This window comes from Podarcis vaucheri, assembly GCF_965113315.1.
Source record: "Podarcis vaucheri genome assembly, chromosome: 12".
In the NCBI taxonomy this organism is placed as follows: Eukaryota; Metazoa; Chordata; class Lepidosauria; order Squamata; family Lacertidae; genus Podarcis; species Podarcis vaucheri.
In genome coordinates, this window is record NC_138750.1 from 31,147,441 (window position 1) to 31,174,904 (window position 27,464).

Below are 27,464 nucleotides of genomic sequence, written 5' to 3' on the forward strand. Positions count from 1 at the left end.
GTATTCTGCCTCTCCTGGGCAGTGGTGTAGCAACCCTCGATGGTGCCTGGGGTGGACCAAAGTTGTTGAGTTAGGAAATCTGATGTGCCAACCTCAAGCTCTTCTGCTGCCCAGAATCCCACCCCCCGATGCACAGCAGCCACTGTGCCACCCTACAGACCCCCGTGGTGCCCTACAGCCCCCCTTCCCAGTGTGGACCACCCCACCCCGCCCCTGGCTAGCTACTCTACTGTTCCTGGGCCACTGCACTTCAAGCTTCTGAGGGCAGAGGAACGACCTAGAGAGCACCCAATATGAAGGAAGCAGCCTTTCAGGTATATGGACCCAAGTTGTTTACCGCTTTTAAACATAAATGTGAGTACCTTGAATTAAGCCCATAAATGAACTAGCAACCAGTGCAGCTATTTAAAAACAGGGATTATACAAGATCTGAAGGGAAACCTAGCCAACATTTTTTTCCATCCAACCGAAGTTTCCAAGTCTTCTACAAGGGCAACCCCATGTAGAGCGCATTACAATAATCCAATTGGAAGTTGCCACAGCATGAAATACAGTGGCCAAGTCATCTATGCCCAAATTGGGCTGTAGCTGGAGAACCAGCCAGAGGTGGAAAAAAGGCACTGAGGCCAGTGACAGTGTTGAATCCAGGAGCATATCCAAACAGCAGGTTGCAGTTTCCAGGGGAGTGCAATCCCATCCAGATCTAACCATTTCCCCACTTCCCAGTTATGAGAACTTAGGATACAGAACACCTCTGTCTTTTCAGGACTCAGCTTCAGTTGATTAAACTACATTCAACTCATCACTGTCTCCAAGCACTGGTTCCTCAACTGCCTCTCCTAATGCCGTTGGAACAGAGAAACAGAGCTGGGTGTAACCTGCAAGTGGATCACACTTCATTCCAAACCTCCTAATGACAGCTCCCAGAGGCTTCATATAGATGTTAAATAGCATGGGGGACAAGATGGAACTCTGCTTAACACCACAGGACAACTCCTATGGCACTGAACAGGAGTGTCACATGACTATTCTCTGGAAATGGCCCTGGACACAAGAGTGGAACTACTGAAGTACAGTTTCCCCAACCACCAATAATACTCCGGAAGGATATTGTGGTCAATACTTTCAAAAAGGAGAACATGCAACGTCTCACTCTATCTCTCTCCTGATTAATATCACCAACAAATGTGACCAACCTTTGGTGCCATGACAAGGCTTGAAGCCAAACTGTAATGGATACAAGGAATCAGCTTCCTCCAAGCATGCCTGAAGCTGGACAGCGACCATCTTCACAAACATCTTGCCAAGAAAGGGAATATTTGCCACTGGGTGGTAATTGTTTGATACTTCTGGTCCAGGGAGGTCCAGGGAGGTCTTCTTAAGGAAAGGGTGCACCATCACTAGCTTTATGGTAGATGGAGGCAATGTGGCAATGGCAGGAGCAGGAGCAGGAGCAGGGACATGGGTTAATGAGCATGCTAAATGTGCTACCCCAGAGGCTCTTTCACCATGTTTGCGCTCTATATCTGAGTAACACATGAAGAAGACTTTAGTCAGCAGGACAATCTCACAATCTCACAAAATAAACAAAGCACATTTCATTATTTTGTGTAAAGGTGCAGTTGGGATAATAGGCAAATGAAGTAGGTTACATGGAAGTAAATTCTATAGAATTTAGTCACAGTTGCTCACGCATAACTCTCTTTAAGACTGTAGCACCCACTTTGTGTTGGCATAAAAGAAGACCCAAACAACATTTTAATACTTTGGTGGTTGATTCTCCTAACAGTGTCTGCTCAGATTTAAGTCCTATTGAACTCAAGGGGATTTACTTCTAAGCAGATATGCATAGGGTCGCCCTGAAAAAATACTGAAAGTAAGATTCAGAAATTCCATGCAACGTATTTAAATAGGTAAAATAATCAGGCTGTGATTGTAGGTTTTCAAGTAGCGCAGCAGATCTGCTATTCTATTTTCAAAGAAATCAAAACACTTCAGTATTTTCTTACATACATCATTATGCAATATATAAGCGTTACTACTGTAGCTTGCTCTGACAGCAAGATCTACTGCCACTTTAAAATGTTCCCTGTTCCCGATTAAAGATAAAAGAAAGCAACAACAATCCAAAACTTGCAGCTGTGATTAGGAACATTAGTAAATTCTCAGAAATTTAATTATTAATCTTATCTCTCTGAGCACCCAGACGACTTGCTGAATGCATCTATCAAAGGTATTTGCATTTCTTTTGCATCTGAATTGTTAAACATTTTCACCAGATTAGAAAACTTGAACAGGAATTGAAAGATATGGAAACTCAATTCCTATGAAGCTGTTTCTGACAGCATTATTTTAATTTATTCAGGATGGAGATGCAAATAAGATCTTTTAAGCACATTCTGAGCACAGAAGACTGCCATGAGACTTAAAATATAATTATTGTGACACAAGGAAAAAATTGAGAAAAGTATTAGCATGAAGGCTTAAGAAAACCATTCAAAGCCTGCAGTTCATCAGATAACTACTTACACAGGGGTCATGCTGCCTCTGAATCAAAGATTACCAGCAGCAACAGTTTTAACGATTATCAAAAATGTTGAAATAATAAATAGAAGTTTTTAATGAGAAAGCTTGATAGGAAGGGTTTTTTTTAAGGGAAGAAACAGAAACAGAAGAGGGATGGTGGGATATGGGGTGCCTTTTTAGTTGTTTGATGCTGAGAATATCTTGAACTGATACTACTTTTATTAAGTTTTATTTAACAGTTTTTACTGTTTTTGATTCATGTGGGTGTCTTGCTGTTGTTGTTCATTTTTATTGGGGGGGGGAAGTGTATCTGGGAGGAGGGAAGATGGGGAGAGCAAGCGCCCCCCCCATCACAGTGGTTAGTGACACACCAGTGAGATAAGATTCAGGTAAGTAGCCATGGTGGTCTGACACAGTCAAAATAAATAAAAAAATTGTCCAGTAGCACCTTAGAGACCAATTAAGTTTGTTCTGGGTATAAGCTTTTGTGTGCTGAAACAGAAGTCACCAGACCCTTATATATAGTGGGAGGGAGGGGTGTGGTTTTTCTCAGGAGGGTAGTAGGAGATGGGTGATTGATTCAATGCGTATCTGAAGAAGTGTGCATGCACACGAAAGCTCATACCAAGAACTAACTTAGTTGGTCTTTAAGGTGCTACTGGAAGGGATTTTTTTATTTTGACTATGGTAAACCTGTTTACGACTGTTAATGACTGCAATTAGTCCTACAGGAAAAAGCAAGGGATAGTTTGCAGATGACCAAAAATAGGTGCTACTGCACCATTTTTTATTTTTTATTTTATTTCGTGAGATAAGTTTGTGACTGCATTTATCTGGTCCTGGGCAGCAACCAGAACTCAAATATGGAGAAAGGGCCATGTGAGGATTCTCAAATGCAGCTGGGATGTCATCAGACCAAGCTTTATGCACCCAGTGACCTATCCATGGTCCTGCAAGTCTCTTATCTCACCTTCCAGCTTCTCCCAACCTCTAGAATCTGCATAATCTTTCTGTATCTACTTGCATAAATCATAATGAAATGTATTCCTCAACTATCATGGTTCTAACTATCACCCCTGAACTCTGACTTTCTCGTCTTCTGTGAGCTCTGCTGCCTCAAAGCAGGAAAGTCACCTTGCAAGCAGAGTCTGGAAAAATGTAGAAGCTACCCGAAACATTAATTTAGCCCAGCATTGCTTACTCTGCCCAACAACACCTCTCCAGGGTCTCAGAAACAAGCAGTTCCTAGCCCTTCTTAGCACATGAGATATGCTCAGAACCCATCTTTGTAAGTGAGGCTATAAGACAAAAGGATAGGCTTTGGGACTGGCATCCCACCCACTTGAATAATAATGGTCTGGAGGGATAAGTGTATCTCTCTTGCTTAAAAAGCAAACAAGAAAGTTTGAGTGAAAACAGACCATATTTACTGAATTGACACCAATCATTATATATGTGTGTGTGTGTGTGTGTGTGTGTGTGTGTGTGTGTGTGTGTGTGTGTATAGTTACAATACAATACATTTTCAATCAATATATCCCCTCCACAGACACCGCTATGATGTTGGCGGCATTAAAAGATTGGGTTCTTCTTCAATAAAAGAGAAAAAGAGAGACTAGATTGTGTCAAATGTATTTTTTGGGGGGTTGCCTTTGGTTAGTCACCTATGGTATGTGAGGCATTCTGATAGAGCAATGCTCTATTTGTATTTTAGAAGTTTCCTTCTATCTTTGAGCAATAACTAGTCTAGCTGGAAGGAAATTTATTCTTTAGATTTAAGGGTAGAATTTGGGGTCAAATCTAATGATAATAAGGCCAAATTAGGAGGGATATATTGTTTAGTGATTTTGGAGGTCAGACTAAATGCTTTTTCCCAAAAGGTAGGGACCATGGTACACTCCCACCAAACATGAAATAGGAACCTCATTCTCCACAACCTTTCCAACATAATGGTGAGCTTAAAGGATTTATGTTGGCAAGGCGTGTGGGGATCCAATGCCACCAAAAGAAAATTTTAAAGAAATTTTCTGGAGGCAAGCCAAAATTGTTTTTAAAGATGAATTTTGCCATATTGATTCCTATGCTTTTCCACTTATTGAAATTCCTATCAATTATTGAAATTCCTGTCAGTTTCCCATCTCATTTGAATATCTCCCACATTTCCTGCAAAGCTGTCTAATATCATACGTATATTATTGAGACTGTCCCTTTTGTGTCATGCCCAGGTCTGTTACATAGTGATTCAAAAGGTGTCAAGGATCTGAAGCCCTCACCCCTTTGTTCCAGATGTTTTGCAAAAGTGCATAGTTGATACAGATGTAACCAGGACCATTTTATGCCTTTCACCTTTGCCACCAGGTCCTCTTTTGAAACTGCTCTACCTTTTACAAACAGATCTTTAATTCTATAGAAAACATTTGTTTAAAGATCTCTGAATTGGTTATATTTGTCTGCATGTTTAAATGAGGGGTGATCTACGGGAGACATCAGTGATGAAGGCCTAGTAGCCAATACTGAGTTCCACTTCCATCACACCATTAATGATACTTTTAAAAAGGGGTTCCCCACATTTTCTCATTCCATGTGAGACAGCTTCATGAAGGGCAGAGTGCGTACTGATGGTCTTGTGTGGGCACTTTCTATCTTTATCCATGGAATATCCACTTTGCCTTTAATGAGAGGTATCAATGATTTAATTCGGAAAGCTGCATAGTATAGTTCAAGATTCAGTATTCCTAAACCCCCCTTTATTCCTATATCTAGTATTTTTTATTTTGCATAATGAATTTGCAATCCTGCAACTTGATGAAAACTTTCTAAATGTTCTTTCAACGATTGAAGCGCAACAGTTGGATCTTGCACCATTATCAATATGTCATCCACAAACATATTAACTTTATGTACAACATTTCTTATTTTAACTCCATTCACAGAGGCATCTGCATGTAGTTGTATAGCTAAGATCTCTATTGCCACTGCAAACAGCAGTGGCGACAGAGGGCATCCTTGGCGGGTGCCCCTGCTGAGCTTTATTGCAGCAGCATCATATCCATTTACCGTAATTATAGCTGAATATTTGAATAAATTTGTTGAATCGTGTAGAATTTTTTCCCCAAATTATAATTTAGAAAGTAAGAGTTTTAAATATGACCATTCAACTCTATCAAATGCTTTAAAAGCGTCAAGTGAAATTAATGCCCCTGGAGCATTTTGTAGCTGCAAGTCATAGATTACATTGAGAACTCTCCTTATAGAGTCTGCTATATTCCTTGAGGGTATAAATCCTGTTTTATCTGTGGTGATGTATTGACCTATGAAAAAAATCTAATCTCTTAACCATCACAGCTGTGAGTAGTTCCGTGTCCACATTTATTAAAGAAATTGGCCTATATGAATCAGGTGTTGTGGAGTCTTTCTTGGGCTTCAATATCAAAGTTAATTTTGACATGTGCAAAGTTAGAGAGATATGTCCTCCCTCTAGCACTGAGTTAAAGAGTTTAGTTAGCCATAGTGATAATTCTACTTTAAAGGCTTTATAGTATTCTCCTGTATTCTCCAACATGACTGACATCAGTTGTATTATCTGGATTGATTTCTGTTCCAGACTTGGGACGGGGGCGGGTAGTTGCAGTTGCCACCTCCATTTGCAACAGAATTCTCTGACGTCTCTGAACAAGACTATCCATGGCTAAAAGTGATGGTTATGTTCTTCCTCCATTGTCAGAGGCAAGATGCCTCTGAATAACAGTTGCTGGGAATCACAATTTCAGAGAGTGCAGTGCACTCAGGTCCTGCTTGCAGTTTTCCCATAGGCATCTGGTTGTTCACTGTATGGCCAGGAGGATACTGGGTGTTTGGCCTGATCCAGCAGTCTCTTCTTATGTTCTCATGTGCAGAGCTGGTGGATTTAAAGATGCCAGCACCATCCAGTTAAGACAAATAGTCCCAGATCAGTGCTAGTGCCAGGACACTCCACTCCCCACTGCTAAGTCTCTCCTAACCACCGCTGTGGGCAGCTGGGCAGCCCAGAGATATGAGCACCATCGAGCAGAAGCAGTGCTAAGGCTGTGTTCTTAAGCCAGTCCTGCCTCCTAGCCAAGTCTCAAGCGCTACCAATGATTTACACAGCCTTTTATTGTCTGACGTCAAGAGAAAGTGTGTGTGTTACACATTTCCTCTTAAGAATACAGGTTGTCCATGAACAAATATAGGTCCAGCTCTTACCAACACCACAGCCCAATGGAAAAAACAATTTAACTACATGTTTACATGCTGGCTTTGGGATTAGGTCGTATGCCTTCGAGAATCCCGTGCCATGCTGAAAACCACTTTTGATTTACCCCTGAAGGGAAGGATTAAAAGAAATTAACATTTTTACTAGCTTCCTAATTAAAAGTGTCTGCTCTAAAACAAATATGTTTATCAAAACAGTTTGACTGGTAAAATACATTATTGAAGCTGCAGTCACCCAAATTACATGCTGTCTAAAGCAAAAATAAAGGAGGGGCAAAAGCCATCTGGCTCATATAACTTACATTTTCTAGACAGCTTGCAGCTGGTTCTGATTAAGCAGCATCTTAAAAAAAAAAAAAACCCTCACAGAAATCTATTTTTATCTTTGCAAGTTTATTTTTAGTGCTCGCACATCCAAGGCGCATGGTGTTTACATTAATAAATGAACAACCACCTACAGTTAAGAAAGGGTTTGTGTGATTCTGATGGCAGACTTGCCATCAGGCAAGAGGGACAGAGGGAAGGCTGGGGAAAATAGGTTCTGCCCTGTTTTTTTTATTATTTATTTAAAAAAATGGTTTCTTCAACACACACATGCCACACGCCACACCCCTGAAACAGATGCATGAAAAGGAAGCTCCTTAGAGATCTGGACACTGCAGGAAATGAAGAAGAATAAAAATCCTCATGAAAAACTGAGCCTAGATTGCATGCTATGTAATGGCTTTTTCTGTCCCCCCCCCCCCGAATCCTCTGTTCATATAGTCAAAATAGGCTTGGTGGTCCCTTCCAAGTCTCCACAGGATGCAAAAAGACCAAGCTCACTGCCACTGTATAATTCAGAACAATTGGCAGGCAGTGCCTGTTCACAGTAACTAAGAGTTAGTTCCATACATCAGTGCACCTAAGCTTTTTTCCCCACCCGTCTCTTTCTTCCCAGAATTCATGGGCATGAGATCACGAGGAGGAATATTTGTGGCGATTTTTAACTGATGATACCAAGGAAGACCAGTGTTGGATTCTATTACCTGCTAATGCTGGAGGCATTATGCCTTTGAATCGCAGATGCTGGGAACCACAGGTGCGGTGTTGCTTGCAGGCTTCCCACTGTAAGAGCAGAATGTTGTTGTTTTCATTCACTGCCGGCTGTGAACATGTGCAGCCTTATTTGTCCGCACTGTGGGTGATGTGTGCCCAAAGGCACCATGTTGGTGACCCCCAGCATGGAATCCTGCAATAACACGAGTGGACTGTCCGCTACAGGCTGTTGAATCCTTCCCCCCCCCAAGTGAAAAGAAAAGAAAGGCATGTTGTGGTGAATGGTTCTATCTGTCAGGGACTGACAGGGCTCTGAGGAGTGTGCGGCAGAGGCAGGGGGACCCTCAAGACTTATCCAGAGGAAGGGGTCAGTGATTTATGGAGTTTTGTGCCACCTGTGAGGCAGGAGCCAGGGCTGGAGGAAGGGGAATAGTCGGAGCAGTCGGAGACAGGGGAGGATGTGCAGGACGTGTCAGAACTGGAGGAAGAGACTGTTCTTGAGAGGGGCAATAGAATCCCCTCCATCCCCTTCCCCTCTGTCTCCCAGGACCAGGAGGGGCTTGAAGAGGCAGGCACAGTAGTGACTTCCCAGTAGAAGTCACAGGTTGCTTGTGCACGCCCCTTCAGGCAAAGGTACTGAAGTTCAGGTGGAGGCAGGGGTGCACAGCTGCTCCAACAGTCCAGCTTGGAGCACAAGCCTACAGAGGGGATGCCAGCCACTTAGCTGCCAGAAGTATGGGTGTACCTTAGAAGATACTGTAACTGTGTGCTTTGTCGATAAAAATTAAACTACCGGCTGTTTGTCCTCCTTGGGCTGGGTGTGCTCAGGACGCTAACCAGGTCATTTCCTAGTTGTGTTACGCTTCTGCTTGCAGTAAGTTTTTCACCTGTAAGAGCCAATTTCAAAAATATGTGCAGTCCTAAGAGCCTCATTCCCACCTCATTTTGCTGCAGGCCCAACCAGGTCTTAGCTGGAGAATTGCTGATTAATCTTCAGCTGCTTGGAAGCTGACACGAAACTCCCTTGAGTTTGTAAACAGGGTTGCCAACTTTTAACTTCCTGTGTGCCTTTGTTTCTATGGTGGGGGGAAACCTTCAGCAGCGGATTTCTGCAGAGATGCTATTTTGGTCAACTGGCAAACATATTGGTAATAGAATCCAGGATTGTAATAGTCAGTGGTATGGAATTTCGGGCTGGGTGGGGGGTGTCAAATGCAACCCTCCAAGCCTCTCTATTTGGCTCTCAGGACTCTGCACAGGCCACACCTCTCACCAGCCCTGCTCCACCTCCTTCTCAACTGGAATGGAATGTGTGCTTAAACAGTCATATTGCCTCTTGCTGGCCCAGAATGAGAGATGTTCATGTAGGAATCTCTGGTCTTTGAATGTCTGGACTGCAACCTAGTGTACAGAGATAAGAGTTGCATTGTTTGACCCACCTGCCATTGGCACGTGGACCCTGAAAGGGTGTCCACCAGGGAATGTGGCTCTCAGACTGAAAATGGGTTGCTACCTCTGGTGTAAATACTAACCCTAGCATACCTTGGAGAGAAAGGGTAAACTAAATTTACTCCAAAGAAAATGCAACAAGAAGAGTGCAATATCAGAACCTGGATTCTTTTAAGACCAGGCCTTCTCTTTTCTGACCACCAACAGCCAGTTCCAGATTTCATGCACAAGAAATATCCATGGAAAAATCTGTCTTAAGGTTTTTGTTGTTTGCTTGTTTTTAACGTAAGACACCACCCTATAGAAGCTGACTGTGGAATTCTGTTTTGAAAAAACAAAGGTGCATATAATGCAATTAACAAACAATATGGAAATAAATCAAAACACCAGGCAAATAAACAACTTGACACACAGACTAATATACATGATGCTATTTGATCCATGCAAGTGGTTATTTTCACAGGAGGAAATTAGTTTGTAGCACTGGAGGATAAAGTATGTGATGGAAGAGTAAGCAAAGCAAATGGGCATGTGTAATTATGATTTATTCCTTTCCAGTTTGTGATAAGCAGTAAAACTGAACTTAATCATTTAGTACTTCAGGCGGCACTGGGATGTAAATTCCAATCTGTTTTCAGTTCAAAACAAACATTCAATGGAAGTGCTTAAAAGCCCTGAGTGATGATAGCCACACCTCAAGCTCAGGGGGAAACAATCGAGAGAGAGAGAGAGAGAGAGAGAGATACAATTGGCTCATTTTCAGGGTTTTATGTACCCTGGAAGGCTTGGATTAACTATGCAAGACATTTATGATTTCTATGTATTAGGGACAGAAAACAACCTTTTTAATACTAATAACACACATAAGCCTTTGCTTAATACTAATAACACACATAAGGCTGTGCAACTGCATTTGCTAGTATCCACTCTTTGCCACCCTTACCTCTACCATTTCTCCTTTTCTGGTTGTTCCTTTGTTTATTTTATTTTTTTCATCATCATTGTCATTAGCATCATTGTCCACCTATGGAATGTGGTCCCCAAAGGTTGCTCAGAAAGGAAAGTGGCCCTCTGGCTGATAAAGGATCCCCACTCCTCTCCTAGTCCTTCTCATAGTCAAAAGTTTTTATGCTTCAGAGCTGCTTCATCCTATTTGGATGTTTCCACCATTTTTTTGTCCTCAGATCTTTAAGCATTTCAAAGGTCGAGGCGGAGCTGGGCGAACAGTGAGAAAGAGGCTGTCATCAAACAGTGGGCATGCAAAATGCTCCTTTGTGCAAGACAGGTTTTCAAAGGCACTCTGCACTTCTTATTCAAGTGCTTCATGGAACTTCCACCCTCTCCCTCTTTGGTGTGCTATGTCCCCGCTACTCATAAAATAACTGTCAGGGAACTGCCATCAGTGCCGGAGGGAGAGAGCAAAAGCCAGAGGGATTCCAGAGAGCGTCCAGGGATCGGGAGAAGCAGCCCATCTTCTGGGGAAGAGAATCAGCATAGCACCAATGGAGGAGGGGGGCAGATTGGGGAAGCGGCGAGGCGGTCCCATGACTCCTTGCCTGGGACCAGCGGGGAGAGTAGGGGTCCTCCGTTGCCCATGCCCTCCCTGCGCAGAAGGCTTTCGCGCAGAGAGAGTAGGAGGAGACTAGGCGTCAAAGAGCTTCTTTGCTGGAAGAAGTTTAAGTAACGCCCACTCACGGATTCTGCCAGCGTCTGAGTCAGCCACAGGTGAGTGGCGGTCCGGACAGATAAGGTTTACTTTGGCAGCCCGGCCAGGTGTTTGCACCCAGCCAGGGAGATAGTTGCCTGCTTGCGCATGAGCAACCCCTTAGAAACCATTACAATAACCAATCTGCAAATTACCTTTTAAATGCTTTCTCAGATTCATTGGAGGTAAGCTCTGCTGCAAAAAAAAGCACATCTGAGCTGCTAAAGAGACAAATGAAAAAGGAGAGAGTGGGTGGGAAAAAATTAAAAGTTGTCAAACATGCTTTCTTTGGGTGTTCAAAATAATTTGTTATTCTAATTATTACTCCAATATTTAAGGCAGTGAATCCAATTAACTCAGCCACTAATGAAAAATCCAAGGTGATATAATAGTCCTTTTTATGTATTTCTAATTGTTTCTAAAAGTTGCTTTGTAAAAGAAGCATTTTTTTTTTTTAGTTTTGATGCATAGGTTACAGCTGCCTCATGGAAGCAACATACCATATTTTTTGCTCTATAAGACACACCAGACCATAAGACATACCTAGTTTTTGGAGGAGGAAAACAAGAAAAAAATATTCTGAATCTCAGAAGCCAAAATAACAAGAGGGATCGCTGCGCAGCGAAAGCAGCGATCCCTCTTGCTGTTCTGGCTTCTGGGATAGCTGCGCAGCCTGCATTCGTTCCATAAGATGCACACACATTTCCCCTTACTTTTTAGGAGGGAAAAAGTGAGTTTTATAGAGCAAAAAATATGGTAACAATCACCTAGGGCCCCTCTCCAGACAGTCAGTGTTTTGCAGAAGGGATTCAAGCCACAGAATTAAGGCTTACACAATTAAAGTGGATGGAAGTGCTCTGTATAAATCCACTTTAAAAAGAAACTGCCTTTTTTGCAGTTAGGAAAGTGATGGAGAAATGTGTTGAAAAGTGTGAAATGAATGACTGATTAACAGGAAGATGCATAAACACCCCACAAGAAAATTGGAATGAATGCTTGTTGGTGAATAACCTTCCTGTAAACAAATCAGAGTGAATGCTCAATAAAGACCAAATATAATATATGCCTTGTGCAAATCAAATCAGGATGAATGCTCAATAAACAGGTTGCATTATGTTTTTTTTCTTGATTGTACTTTTGATTTCATATTAATTTTAAAAAAAACTTAAAATTAAACAGAAAAGTTGTATGGAGGATCTATGTGGCTCAGGCTGCATCGAGTCTCCGTTGATATAAATAGAACATGACTTTAATCCCATCGACTTCAAAATTCACAAAGTGCTATTCACTCATTCTGGATTCAATCCATTCTATAGCACTGTACTATATAAAAAGGGGAATTTCATCAAGGTGAAGGTGGAAAGAAATTCCCAACCTGGTCATTTCTTCTTCTGCATTATGGCTCTAAATAATCCAACAGATACTATGCCATGCAAAACATATAAGAAGAGAGAGGTTAATGAAAGGGAAGCAATACTGTGAAGGACAGAAAGATGTAGTGACCATCACCTTGCAACTTACTGCTTGGGGGGGGGAGGTTAGTAAACAAGTTTATTTTAGGGAGGGAAATACTCAGAGTTACATGTGCATTTTTCCGCCCAATGGAAAGAACATTGTGGATGTGTACATGAAGCAAGAAGTTTGGGGACTCTTGCCTAAGTCAGTATTTGTGTGCAAATGTTTTGGACTACAGCCCTTAAAAAACTACTTTGTCCACATGAATACATTCAATATATTAAAAAGGACTAGCAATAAAGTTCCACATAAACCAGGTGGAAAACCTGAGACCCTCCAGACACCATTCAACTGCAATGGCCAAGGGTCAGGGATGATGTAAGATGGAGTCCAACACTAATAGGAGGGCAGCTGGTTCCTCATCACTGACACTAAATCGGCTACTATCCAGACAACCACAAAGCCCATGCTGAGCTATTCCATCAAAATAGTACCTTAAGTTCATCCCTCCTGTTGCACATATCCATGAGCATGATGTAGAATTTGAGATACAGGATCAGATTGTTTTTGCACTTCATAGCAGCCCCACTGCACAGCTGATTTGATCAAAAGAACAGCACCAGAATCCTTTACCATTTCCAACTATGCAGTGTCCTCACCCTTAATGGCTACTAGCTCCATGGAAGAAAAGACATAAATACAATATGTGAACCTGCTTTTCCCTAAACCCAACACCATCCCCACCACCAGGTGAAGCTAGTTGCCCTTTGGATAGGTGAGTCAGAGAAATGACATTGGAGGCACACTGATGAGGCCCTTCTTTCTTGGCTACTCTAGCAAGCAACAAAACACTCTCTCTCTTTTCTTTTCTTTTCTTTTCTTTTCTTTTCTTTTCTTTTCTTTCCTCACCTGTCTACCTGCCTTGCTTCCCCTTGTCTCATCTTACCTGGGTCACCTGACTTCATCTCATCTATCCAACCAACCAACCTGACATTTCACCTCCAGCCTGTGTATGACTACACTGTCTGCTCCTTGCCCTCTAGACAAAAATGTGGAGAGGTTATGCATACAATAGATAAAACTTTATGAAGTGCTTATTTTTACATTTTTCTTCTTTTTCACTAGATATAATGCATCACACAGCAGAAATTTATCTGTTGCCCTGTTCTTTTAGTTCATACATCATACCAAGGGCTTGTTGTTCTTACTGAAACTAATAATGGTCTTTATAATAACAATAAAATAATTCTTTGGGGGAAGCCATGGCTGTTTACAGTGGTATCAGTGTTTTAAAGGTGTGGTGTGAATGTGGCCTATGAGATCCGTTTAAAAAAGAAATGGGACCCAAGACAATGAAGGATATGGAGAGAAATAGAAGCAAGTCTCTGTAATACTTACCCAACTGGCACTTCAACTTCAACAAGTCAAAACATGTGTCTAACCACAATTTAATGCAACAAAAACTGCTGGGCATTTCCCCTAAGTTTCATGTCCCTGTCCATTGGCCATGATAGCTGGGGCTGATGGGAGTTGAGTATGGCAGATAGAGACGATGGTACTGAGTCAAAGTACTGTCCATGAAAACAATCATTAGCTGCAGGAATTTTTTTTATCACAATAACAAAGTTTGTCATACCTCAGGCAAACACATAGTTCCTGTTACAAATCTGCTATTCCCACAACATTCAAACTCTATAAAACTAGGCATCCCCACACACACACAAAAAAAAGTTGTGTACAAGCTTATAACTCCAAAATTCACTGGCTGGAGGAAAATGAGGATATGTAAGCGGTGTGACTACAGTCATGGAAGTTTTATCAATTTGGGAACAATCCTCCATTAGTGTGGAAAGGGAAACCTCACACAGTCTCTGTAATAACTGTGACATGTGACAGGTGCAGACAATCAACGACAAATTAGTGCCTAAAAACATTGGATCAAAAGGCAACTACACCACAATAAAGAGCAAATGCAGAGAGGCCCTCAGACTCTGCCCCCTCCCATAAATATTGAGATCATTTGCAAAACAAATTAAAATAAAAACTCTTAATATTTCCCAACTTGTTTATTATCTACATCGGGGTGAGAAACCTTTTTGGTCCCATAGGTCAACTCTTTTATCAGGTTCTGCCTCACTGGCCAATTTTGAAAGTTGGGTGGCTTCAGAACCTGCTGCATAAAGAAAAGCCATTTTACTTTCTTGGTATTGTTTAGGAAGGATTAGAGAGCACTTTCACCTACACATACCTGCTTAATGAATATATGCACCACACACTTTCAGTATGAGTACCCTCATTATTTCTTTATGAAAAAAATATTGGTTAATTTCAATGCATGGAAGATAATTCTCTGAAGATTCCTGAAGTGATCTTTTCACTATCACCAACATTTCTTCACAGCCTCTGCTGACATTCAGGGAGAAATGGTTGTGTGTGTGCCTAGTAAATTGTGGCATTACCACAAACTGACATATTACGTATCTGCTGGTAACAAAGATGAATAAAAACTATGAATTAACTAGTGAATGCTAGATCCTGGCTGATGAATAGGCATAAGAAAAATATACCTCCAAGCATCCTTTGTTCCCAAGCATTTCCACCTATGCAAATCCACCTGAGGACTTGAACCTATTTATTCATTTTCAAAAAGGCAAATGTGAAATGCTTTCTGAAACCATTACAAACAAAGCCTGATAATCCACCCCTCCAAAAGCAAACAGCTTTATTTATTGCATTTTAAAAAACAACTTATTTTGATCCTTACATCTTATGCACACCGAATGGTTAAGAACATGTAACAGAAACAGGATGTAAACATTTCCTTAATGATAGCATAGTTTAGAACAAGCAAAGCAAACAACAAAACACAAGCATTTACCTCCTCCCAGTGGGATTTGGCATTTGCTTTATAGCTGCAGGAATTAGCCATTCATTTAGACAAGGCCTAGTCCCTAAAGGCTCACAGAGCTGTGTTCAATTAAATCGGTTCTGGTGTTGTTGTAAGTAAATGTTACTACACAGGAGGCCTGTTTGTTGCATCATGCAATCGAAGGAAACACTTATTTAATGGTGCACAGAAAAAATACTCAAGCAGTGTCCTTCGAAATCATCTGAGTAACAGACATACCTTTTGCTTCATTTGAGACTCACTCGTTCAAACTGTCAGTTTGCTAAGGTTGGTTGAAAACCACTGAAATCTATGGAAGTTTTGCTACTTCAGAAAATAAAAAAGGAAAAATAAAAAGAACCCGTCCTATTGTGCACCACTGAACGGTATGGAAGTTGCTCTAATGTAGCTCTTTGAAAGACATCAGTTCTCTCTTAAGATGTTTTTGCTTCCAATAGCTATGGATAAAAGTGTCAGTCAGGGGTGGATACGCAAGTAACTTGCTGCTTTTGATACTTTCTGTGAAAAGTCTGAAAGGGGAAAGCAGATGTGTGCATATACAGCTTGCACCTCTCAATGTGAAAGAAAAAGACATTTTAAAAGGCACAACTGAATGTTCATCTGTGTTCAAAGACGGCCACATAAAATAATTATACCTTCTATCAAGTGGGCCAGAAAGAAATACTTCCCACACTTCCCAGTTCTTCTGAAATATGAAATAGTTTCATTGAAGCAAATACCACTCTTTCCACTTAATCAACCAGTGTATATAACTTGCTTGCATTAACATCCAAGAGAGAGAGAGACTCTTTTTTATATATAAAGATACTGAAGCATTGTATGGCAATACAAATACCAAATACCTGAAAAATATTATCTTGCTCTACTTCTTAATATTTATTAGCTTCCAACACTGTCTAAGCACTGATTTGCCGTCTTAACACAGGATTGCAGCCAGCTAAGTTTTGCTGAAACTGATAGACCTAAGTGAGGCTGCATTCACGCAACAGTTTATACCCCCCCCTTATGTCTCCCTAACTGTTAATATCTGCTTCACATAGGGCTGCCTTCAAAAACCATTTCAAAACCTCCAGTTGGCAGAGAGTGCGGTTGCTCAACTGTTGACAAGTTAAAAGGCGAATAGATCATTTAAAGCAATTCTGTAATAACTAAACAGGCTGCCTGTATACATCTGAGACCAACTCAAAGTGCTGGTTTAAATCTACAAAGCAGTTTACAGCTAATGACCACAATATATTCTGGAAAGTCTCAAGGAAGGTCCCCAGAACTTTATTTGAGAACATTCTCTGGATCCCTTGCTAGAGGGAGGCTTGGAGGGGGATGATAAGGGATGGGAGCCTTTTCAGGTGTGGCTCCCCATCTGTGGAACACACTCTCCACTAAGGTCTGCTTTGTACTTTCACTGATGTATTTATAGTGCCAGGTAAATATATATATTTCCCCCAGGCTTTTGATGGATAGCAATGTTTTCACTGATAGTGTGTTTCTAGAGCTTCTATACCACTCCTTTTGGGGGGTTGGGGAGTGCCTGACTGAGCTCCAAGAAATGACTGGATTAGCGCAATAAAAAAATGGGAAGACCCACACCAGAACCTCAGTCTGCTAAAACAGAACCCTGAGTGACGTCAGCAGAGTCAATTGCTTTCCCTGTGCTCTAGATCCCCAGAGTGTTTACAAAGATGATTACACCAAATATTGCAGTGAACTCAGAGGCTACAATAATGAGAGGCCTGAAAATGTGAAGAATATAAGTTCATCCCTTTCTCAGCCTCTTGGCAGTCTAAGCATGCCAACCTTTTTATATTATTATTACACCTGAAAGAAAGGTATTTCCCCTGAACAGTTTAATGTATCTATTTATAGTAACTTTCCAGGATGTTCCTCATTGCTGGAACAGACATGGAATGCTCACCGTCTATAAGCAAAGAGGTTGTTTCAATATATTCATGCTTTATTAAGAATCCGAACTGAGTGAGGTCTAATAGCCTCCATTCCTTGCTATAAAAAGCCATGTACCTGCAGGTGGAATTAACGGAAGTTAAACCACACGTAATGCAGATTGAACCTGCATCTTCTAAAAAAGATAATTTTACAGGCAACCAGCATGCACTCTTCATCAGTTTAAAAGAACATGGTTATAAGCAGACGCTCCAAGCACCAATGGTAGTACGGGTCAGGTTTCAAACCACTTCTTATTGTTTGAGTTTAAAGCAGTAGCAGCCAACGTGGTGTTCCCCCAAATTGTTGCTGGATTCCACATCACCCAACATCCCTGATGGTTGGCCATGTCAGCTAGAGCTGATGGGAGCACGAGAACTGGAGGGCACTATGACATTGGCTACCCTTGGTTTAGAACTGCCATCACTTCTTGCTGGATTAAAGGCCTGCTGGATTAAACGGAATGTCCATCCAGCGCAGCATCCTGCTTTCCATAGTGGCCAGACACAACCTTCAGGAATCCCACAAGCAGGAGAAGAAGGCCCTGGCCTTCTTCCAGCAACTGGTCGCAGCAGGCTACCATTTTGGCTGTGCATAAGCCAAAGAGTTCTATACCCACACATCCTCCATCCAAACCAACTAGAGGCATTGTCACCATTCAAGGACATATTCCAGCCAAGCAAAAGCACTCAAGGAGAGTGTCTGGAGCAGGGCCAAAGAGAAGTGTTTTCCTGGAGTGGAGGTGTGGCCTGGGGAGTGTCCCAAGGGCTGGATAGGGGTACCTGGAGGCCACATTCTACTCCCAGGCCTGAGTTCATGCATCCATGAATGCACAGTTTATTACACAGACTCATCAGATTAGATACCCAAATGAAACATAAAGCTGGTTTAAACAGTTAAAAACAGATACATATAAATATACTTATTTCTCTCTCTCAAGAAGCCAGCATAGAATTTCAACTTATCTGCATTGAAGTCAGAATTAATTAACCCTCTTAGTAACATAAGAGACAACTTCCCTTAACCAACTTTTTAGGAGATCTTCCTAGAAGAGTTCTTGACACTGGGAGAACCAACCTTTCTATACATGCATTCTGCACATTATGGTGAAGAAGAACATGATCAACAGATTATATTGCTCCAGCCCTACACAAATACAACCATTCATTAACCATGGCCTTCTTAAATCATCCACTCAACCGTGCAGAAAGCAGCACATTAAAATGAGCAAGGATAAGTTCTCTCCTGTTCTCAGAGACAGTTAGTGTATATGGGAGTGAAGCTGAGCGGATTCCATAATTTATAGGGTTATTAAGGAGTAATGGGGACAGGACTTGTTAGCTGCAGTTCTCACATACTGTAGATCTAAATCATTAATCTTTGAACAACAAGGAGTTGAGTCCTGTTTAACTCGTAATTGTCCAAAATTTTAACCTGTAATTGCACAAACGAAATGCCTCCTTCTCCATCTCTGTCATCAGTTGACTAACTATCTGAGGGCAATAAGGAGACATAACTGGCAGGAGCTGCAGAAAAATGCAAACTTAGCCACTGTTTCAGGGCATCAGCCCAAGCTTTATATTCAAGTGATTGAATACACACTTCCTAATGAATTCCCTACAATAGGTGGCAAGCCCAGTATCTTCCTAAGGAAAGCAGACTGAACTATTTAGTTAGTTCACATCAACAGATCACATTCAACCACTGTTTGCCACCCAGCACTCCCTTGGCATTGTGGCCCACAATTTAATTGCCCTCACTATTTCAATTTACCCCTTTCTGCAGGCCCTCCTGTCCTGAAGCCACACACAAAACAGTGTGAGTGTGGGTGTGTTGATTTATTTATTTCACCTCCTATGCTGCTTTTCTCCATTTCTCGAAACTCCTTAGCTCTGACATCCTGCTCTCTGTAAAATCTTTGTTTGGTACATTGCAGCAGGCTGCTTTGCTACAGCTGTGGCCCACATTTCAAGAACCTCATGTGCACATCTAGCTGAAGAGACAATTTGCTTTTTTATTCACCCCACTTCCAGCCCATATGCTGCATAAAGCAGCGACATAGAGATCTTCTCAGAATTCATTTGAGGTTTTTTTTTTTTTTTTTGCATTTTAAAATTTTATTGGTTTCCAACCAATTATACATTTTATCCATGTTACAACATTCTTATCCAATTTTTGACTTCCTTCAACGTTACTGACAATCATTCGTAGTTATCCTTTCTTACACATTCCAATCTTACATATTGCCATTTTCCCTCCCTTCTTTCATTATTTTTTAATAGACAATACTTATTAGGTCTTTACAGTGCCTCTTTAAAACCCACTAGCGTTGTATTTACATCACAGTTATTTTCCAGATAACCCACAAATTTCTCCCAGTCTTGAATAAACTTTTGATCTTTGGTATATCTAATTTTCCCTGTTAACCTGTCAAGTTCTGCATATTCTATCAGTTTTTCTCTCCACTCTTCCACAGTTGGGATTTCCTCCTGCTTCCATCTCTGAGCTAACACAATTCTAGCAGCCGTTACCGCATACTGGAAAAGTTTGCGATCTTTCCTTTCAATATCCTTTCTTACCATACCCAATAGGAAGATTTCTGGTTTTTTAACGAAGGTGTATCTCAACATTTTTTTCATTTCGTTGTAAACCTCCTCCCAAAACCTTTTAACTTTTTTGCATTCCCACCATTGATGATAGAATGTCCCTTCTTTTTGTCCGCACTTCCAACATTTATTGTCTACCTTATACATCTTTGCCAGCTTCACTGGTGTCATATACCACCTGTAAAGCATCTTCATCATGTTTTCTTTCAATAAGGTACACGCCGTAAATTTTATATTCTCCTTCCATAACCTATTCCAATCTTCCAGTTGGATACTGTACCCAAAGTCCCTCGCCCACTGAACCATCACTGATTTCACTTCTTCATCCTTCGTATTCCATTCCAGCAATATTTTATACATTTTTGACAGATTTTTATATTCATTGTTTATTATCTCTTTTTGGTATCTAGATTCTTTTTCCTCATAGCCCCTTTCCTTCACCTGTTTTTTAAACATTTCATTGATCTGAAAATAGTGCAGCCAATCGTATGTAAACCCTTTAACTTGGTCGTATGATTTTATTTTCCACTTTCCTCCTTCATTGGTCACCATTTCGTCGTATTTTCCCCACTTTCCTCTCATATTGATTTTCTTTACCCCCATTATCTCTAACGGGGATAACCAGTGGGGGGTTTTTGGTTCTAATATGTTTTTATATCTGTCCCAGACCTCTGTTAACGCGCCTCTGAAAACGTGATCACTAAACCCCTTGTGAGCCCTCTTTTTGTCGCACCATAGGTACGCGTGCCACCCGAATCTGTTATTATATCCTTCCAAATCTAGAAGTTCTTTATTTTCCAACTTTACCCACTCTTTCAACCAGCACAAACATGCTGCCTCGTAATACAGTCTCATGTCTGGTAGGGAGAAGCCACCTCTTTCTTTTATTTCAGTCAGTAATTTAAATTTAATTCTGGGCTTCTTCCCTTCCCAGGCATATCTCGAGATCGTCTTTTGCCAATCTCTAAAATCTTTTGTGCCTTTTATTATGGGTATAGTTTGAAATAAAAATAACAGCTTAGGGAGCACCATCATCTTAACCATTGATATTCGCCCCCAGAATGATAATTTCATTCTGGCCCAGATCTCTAAATCTTTTTTTATTCTGTTCCAGACTGGGGTGTAATTATTTTGATATAAATCAATATTCTTTCCAGAGAGCCATATTCCCAAGTATTTAACCTTTCTAACTACCTCAATCCCTGTTCTTTGCTGCAATACTTCAATCTTATCCTGATCTAAATTTTTAACAATCATTTTTGTTTTCCCTTTGTTCAATTTAAATCCCGCTATTTTACCAAATTTACCCATCTCATCTAAAATCTCCTTTATACTTTCTATCGGCTCTTCCACCGTCAGGACCACATCATCTGCGTAAGCTTTGACTTTATATTCATTGTTACCTAATGTTACCCCTTTAATTTGTTTGTTTTGTCTTATTGCATTTAATAGGGTTTCCAGAATCACTATAAATAACAGTGGCGAGAGTGGGCACCCCTGTCTTGTTCCCTTAGCTATTTTGATGTTTTCAGATATTACATTATTGACTATCAGACTTGCTTTTTGCTCTGTGTAGATTGCCCTTATGCCATTCAAAAATTCCTGGCCCACCTCCATCACCTCTAAATTTTTCATCATAAAATCCCAGACCACATTATCAAACGCTTTCTCCGCGTCTACAAAGATTAGACATGCTGGTTTGTCACACCTGCTGGATAAGAATTCAATGATGTTAACTATATTTCTTGTGTTATCACTTATTTGTCTTCCCGGCAGGAACCCAGCTTGGTCTTTATGTATGATTTTTGATAATATATTTTTTATTCTTTTAGCTAAAACACCGGCAAAGATCTTATAATCTGTATTTAATAAAGAAATGGGTCTGTAGTTCTTAATTTGAGTTGGGTCCGAATCTTGTTTTGGAATTATTGTAATAAACGCCTCTTTCCATGTATCTGGAATATCCCTTTCTTTTAATATATTATTCATTACTTCAATCAGCGGGGTTATCAACATGTCTTTCATTTCTTTGTAGTAACTTGATGTGAACCCATCAGGGCCCGGTGCCTTCCCTCTTTTTAATGCTTTTATCACTTCTTCTACTTCCTCCCTGCATATTAAGGCATTTAGTTGTTCTTTTTGATCTATCGGAATCTTCCTCAGCATCTTTCCTTCCAGATATCTTTCTATTTTTTCTCTGTTGTTCCTTTCGCTTTTCCTGTATAGCTGTTTATAATAGTCCACGAACCCTTTCCTAATTTCTTTCGGGTCGGTAATTTCTTCTCCATTTAGTTCAATTTTGTTAATTAGTTTTTGTTCTTTTCTTCTTTTTACCTGCCAAGCAAGCCATTTTCCAGATTTATTTGCGAACTCGAAATTTTTTTGTCTTAACCTTTTTATATTCCATTCGACCTCATTATTTATTAACATAGCAAATTGGGTTTGTAGAGCCTTTATTTCCTGCTTTATCTTCTCATTATTAGGTTTTTTGATCAGCTTTTGTTCATTGTCCGTAATCTGTCTCAAGATCTCTCTTGTCGTTTTTTGAGTTGACAAACATGATTGCAGACATACTAAAAGCTTTCAGAAGAGTAATGTGGAATTTGTTCACGTGAAAGGTTCTATAACAGGAACAAGATGCAGTTGTCCCTTTCTTTCTTTCTTTCTTTCTTGCTTGCTTGCTTGCTTGCTTTTTTCCTTTCTCCTTCTCTCACTCACACACATACCACTCATACTCTAAAACTCTCCCTCTTTCTTTTTTCCCTCCTCAGCCCCAGGTTAAGAATATAGAAGTGAGATGATTGTGGGCTCCTTCTCTGAAAGGACAGCCTACTCCTTACGTTTTAGAAATGTGACTGAAATTTAACATCATGAAATTGCAGCTAATTATTGATATTTTAACAACACCTACACAAATTCATAAACCAAACAGTTTGCAAGGCTCCTCGGGAACGTAGAGGAAAATAGGTCAGCTAGACCCATAAACATTCAGGTTTCTTTTATTTCATACAGTCCCAGATCACATGAACCAGTGTGTATGCTTTTGATGCTCCCCACCTATTTTGTAACTCCCACAAATTCCCTTCCTCTCCCAAGCTTACTGCAGGAGAATAATGCAGAGGTAAATATGCAAAGTTTGGAACTCCGATTATTCTTTGCTGTTCTTTTTCTAAACATAATTATATAAGCAATTGCAGCACAATGTGTTTGGCAAGAAGATTACTCTGGCAAACCTCAGCTGCAGAACGTTCCTAAATTAAACAAACGGAGGTGAAGCAAAAACTTCAATTACACTTCTCTTGCTATTTGTTCTTAAACTGATATTAAAATATTACACTTTCTTTGCTGACTTCTAGATTCCAACTGTTCGCTTAAATAGACAAGCCTTAAAAAAACTATTTTATCAACACCACATTGTGAAAACATGCACACATTAAAGCAAGGATTGGGAACCACTGCCCTTCCAGATGTTGCTGGACTTCAATTTCCCCAAAGAGCATGGCCAATGGACAGGGACAAGCAGAGTTGTTGTCCAACACCTGGAGAGACACAGCTTCCCCGCTCCTGAATTGAGAGGTATAGACCATTTCTTCTAACAGGTGAGCAGGCATATTCCATTCTAGTAAAAGAAGCTTGCATTCTACAAATAAGTATGCATATTTGGCAACTACTGGAATTCTCCACTGTCCACAATGGGGATTGCTAAAGCTGTGATAGAGAAAACCCAACAGGTTTGCTTGCTTTCCCACACTTTAAAACTTGTGTTCTTTTCCCCACTCCTTCCTACATGTCCACCTGAGGATGTTTCAAGCTTGCCAAAGAGCAGAGGAACTCCAGTACACCAATGTTTCTTATGATTACTCAGTGTTAAGGTGTTAGACGCTGTTAAGAAGCAGACCTCCATGTCCTGATTTTCAAGGCAAAGCGACAAAAAAAATAATTGTTTACTAGTAGAGGGTTTTTTTGTAATGATAGTATGTACTGAATTTCAGCTTCCAGAATGTTTTGGGAGTACTTTAATTTTAATGTCATCTCAGTAAGAAAGTCAGACCTAAGCATCTTTGATATTGCAGTGTTTATTTCCGTAGAGAGAAGTAAATGAATTGTAACTTTCCATGGGGGTTCACACACTCACAAAAATTAAGCAGTATATACTTCATGTTATCACAGGTGTATTGTATCCCAATTTAACATGTGGATTGGTTAATCCAATCGGACTTCTCTGCACTGACTGATAAATAGGTCACAAGAAATGTTATAGATGAGAAAATACAGATTAACAAGATGTGAAACTTGGGTTATTCAAATACACAGAAAAATTATGTTCTGTTTGTATGTTTGTGTGCCGCTTCCTTCTTCTTTGTCAACAAGGGACAAATATTGATCCTGTACATCAGCAGGAGGTTAAACAAAGAGAGACTGACCTGGTTGTGTTGTTGAACTCATTGTTGTTGATGGAGAGATGAACATTTGACACGAAGAGCTCAAATCACAGCAACTGTAGTTTGGTTTTCTATAAGCTCATCCAAGTTGATGCAACTCTGTGATTTCAACCTATTAATGAAAAAAAAATCATGTAAAACATATTATCCATACTTGTGAAAGCTATCTTTAATCATCCTGGGATCTTTGGATAAAGGGCAGTATATGAATGGAATAATAATAATAATCTTGTGGAATGAGACATTAGAGCCCTGATCCACCAACCCCATTGAACAAATTACAAGAGGTCCACATTGACTTCAGAGCTGGACAAGCTGCCATGCTAATTGTAACACCATCCTAGAGATGTGAAAAAACTATGATAGTGAAACTGAGGGGTGGAATTTGGAAAGCTCCGCATCTCTCTGATGTTAGTGGTTGGGTTGAAGAGACTTATAAAGAACCTGTCCATATTTAATTCTTCTCTCACCTGGATGCATGGAATATATAAAAGCTGGCAACTTGCAAAAGCACAAGCCCTTGGGACAATCTGAAGGGTGAAGAAGAAGAAGAGTTTGGATTTAATATCCCGCTTTATCACTACCCTAAGGAGTCTCAAAGCGGCTAACATTCTCCTTTCCCTTCCTCCCCCACAACAAACACTCTGTGAGGTGAGTGGGGCTGAGAGACTTCAAAGAAGTGTGACTAGCCCAAGGTCACCCAGCAGCTGCATGTGGAGGAGCGGGGACGCGAACCCGGTTCACCAGATTATGAGTCTACCGCTCTTAACCACTACACCACACTGGTGCAAGCCAAAGGGCTCTCATCCAGTGCCGGATTTATGTATAAGCTAAACAAGCTATAGCTTAGGGCCCCACTCTCTTGGGGGCCCCCAAAAAATTTAAAGGAAAAACAACTGGATGTACATTTTCAAAATATAAGATAAAAAAACAAATAAAATAAAACCTACATATAGCAAGAGTGTTTTGTGTTGTGTAGGCTCCTGTGATGTAAATAATGGGCCCCACCTGCTTGCCAGCTTCCTAAAATATCACTGGTTTGCTCATTTCTATAAAAATACATATTTTGTTATGTGCAAATGGCTTTAGATACCTATTAGGTCCATAAATTACCATATAGCATATATTCAACACAAAAAACAGTGGCAGACTGTTGTTGACAAGGACAGCTGGACATATAAAGGACCCCATTGGCTTCAGTAGCTTAGGGCCTTATCAAACCTAAATCCGGCCCTGCTCTCATCCAAGGGTAAGCAATCAGAACACAAGATGGAGAGGACATTAACGGAGTGTCAGTTCAGGCAGGATGAGGATGGAGATGAAGGAGGTGAAGGACCAAACACCTCTAGAACCGTAGTGCTGCCCGAGTTATGGAACACCCTGAGGCATGGATGGCCAGTCTACCCCCTTGTCATTGTTTCCACATCGTCTTCCACCAAGAAGGAAGACTGAGAGCCACCATTCATGCCAGTCTGGTAAGTGGTGCTGATTTTTAAAAGAGTTTTTAAGGGTATCCAGAGGTTTTTTTAGGGGGTTTTTTACGTACCCCTGACTCTGGGGTTGTGGCGCTCATCTCACTGGCCAAAGGAGCCAACTTTTGTCCGCAGAGAGTTTTTCCGTGTCATGTGGTTGGCCTTGACTAAGCCACTTCTGGTGAATCCAGAGCAGCACACAGAAACGCCATTTACCTTCCTGCCGGAGTGGTACCTATTTATCTACTTGCACTTTGACGTGCTTTGGAACTGCTAGGTAGGCAGGAGCTGGGACCAAGCAATGGGAGCTCACCCCGTCGCAGGGATTTGAACCGCCGACCTGGCTTTTTAGATGGTTTTCCCCAGTATATGTGATTTAACATATATGGCAGTATCCGGGAACATAACCCCCACATAAATAGGGAGTCACCTGTATATACACATACTAAATTAATAATAATAATAATGTATCAAAAATTAGGCCTAGAAAACTAAAAGCAACTTGGTAGCTACTAGGATAAAATAAAATGTGAACTCTTCCAACACAAGGCAAGTTAAATGCTAGCAAAGCACATGATGATAATGGTCTGCTTGAATGTCCCTAAACACATCTCACATTTTGAAAATTCTGGCCCTTACAGAATATATTATAGAGGTTATCTCTGCTTAGTATAATTCCAACGCATCCAAGAATTCAGCTGCAAGCTTTGCAGAGTACTTGCAAAAGAGTCTTTATGCTGTTACTAATACATTTTGTGAAATTACAACTAGAAATATGCCCAAAGAGAGACGATATACTCGCAATTATTCATTTCATACTGTGTGGAACTTTCTTTTTTTAATAAATCAAAGATTGAGGCATATCAAATTGCACTGAAATTGAACAAGAATAATATTTTCATGGGTATTTTGAAGACTTCATTCTGCCACATTTAGCAGATTTTATACATGCATCCGAATTGATCTCACTGTTGTAACATCTTTACTTTTTGAAAGCTTCTTAGACTTGGCATATCTTAGAAAGCAGAATATTGAAACAAAAATTTGTTTAGTGGTTGTCACATCAAAATCAATCAAGAATTCACTACTTTATTGCTGAAACTTATTTACTAAAAATGTACTAGACTCTTAGACATAAAACTAGAGCCTTCATACAGACAGTGACATATGGCGGGGAGATAAATTTCTAAAAACAAAGTGTAATTCCTCCTCCTCCATTTGTTCACAATGAAAATTAAACCCCAGGGGGGGAAAGTGAATGCTTTCTGAACATAATTATATGCTAACAGTTTTTGTTGTTGTTGTTGTTGTTTCATATTGTCATGCTTTCAAGAAAACCTTCTCTTTTTATACATTATGGCTTAAACATGACATAGAACTCAATCCAAACCATGTCTACCCAGAAATAAGCATGACTGAATTCAATGCGGCTTACTCCCTAGTAAATGGCATTAGGATTACAGCCTTAATTAACTGGCTTGAAAAGAAGCAAAACATTTCCAATGATATTTTCTTCATATGTCTAGCAAACTTGCTTTAAGTTGCTGAGTGACTGAAACATTGCAAAAAGAATGCCTGCCTCCTCTCTCCTGCAACTCCCTACTTCCCAAGTTTTCAAAGCAAACCCTTACTTTTGGGAAGAGGAGGTGGTCAGTCAGCAGTGGGTCAGGCATCCTAGATACAGGAGAAGAA

The 27,464-nt window shown here is 40.5% G+C and overlaps 1 protein-coding gene across 2 annotated transcripts in view; it reads right to left on the minus strand.

The window, feature by feature from the left end:
* Window positions 1-27,464, minus strand: part of HDAC9 (histone deacetylase 9) — a 484,232-nt gene that overhangs the window by 381,932 nt on the left and 74,836 nt on the right. For both annotated transcript variants that reach the window (XM_082193889.1, XM_082193888.1), the window contains one exon: window positions 24,283-24,412. In XM_082193889.1, coding sequence (XP_082050015.1) covers window positions 24,283-24,328 — 46 coding nt within the window. In that variant the 5' untranslated portion in view covers window positions 24,329-24,412. The remainder of the gene's footprint in view (window positions 1-24,282; window positions 24,413-27,464) is intronic.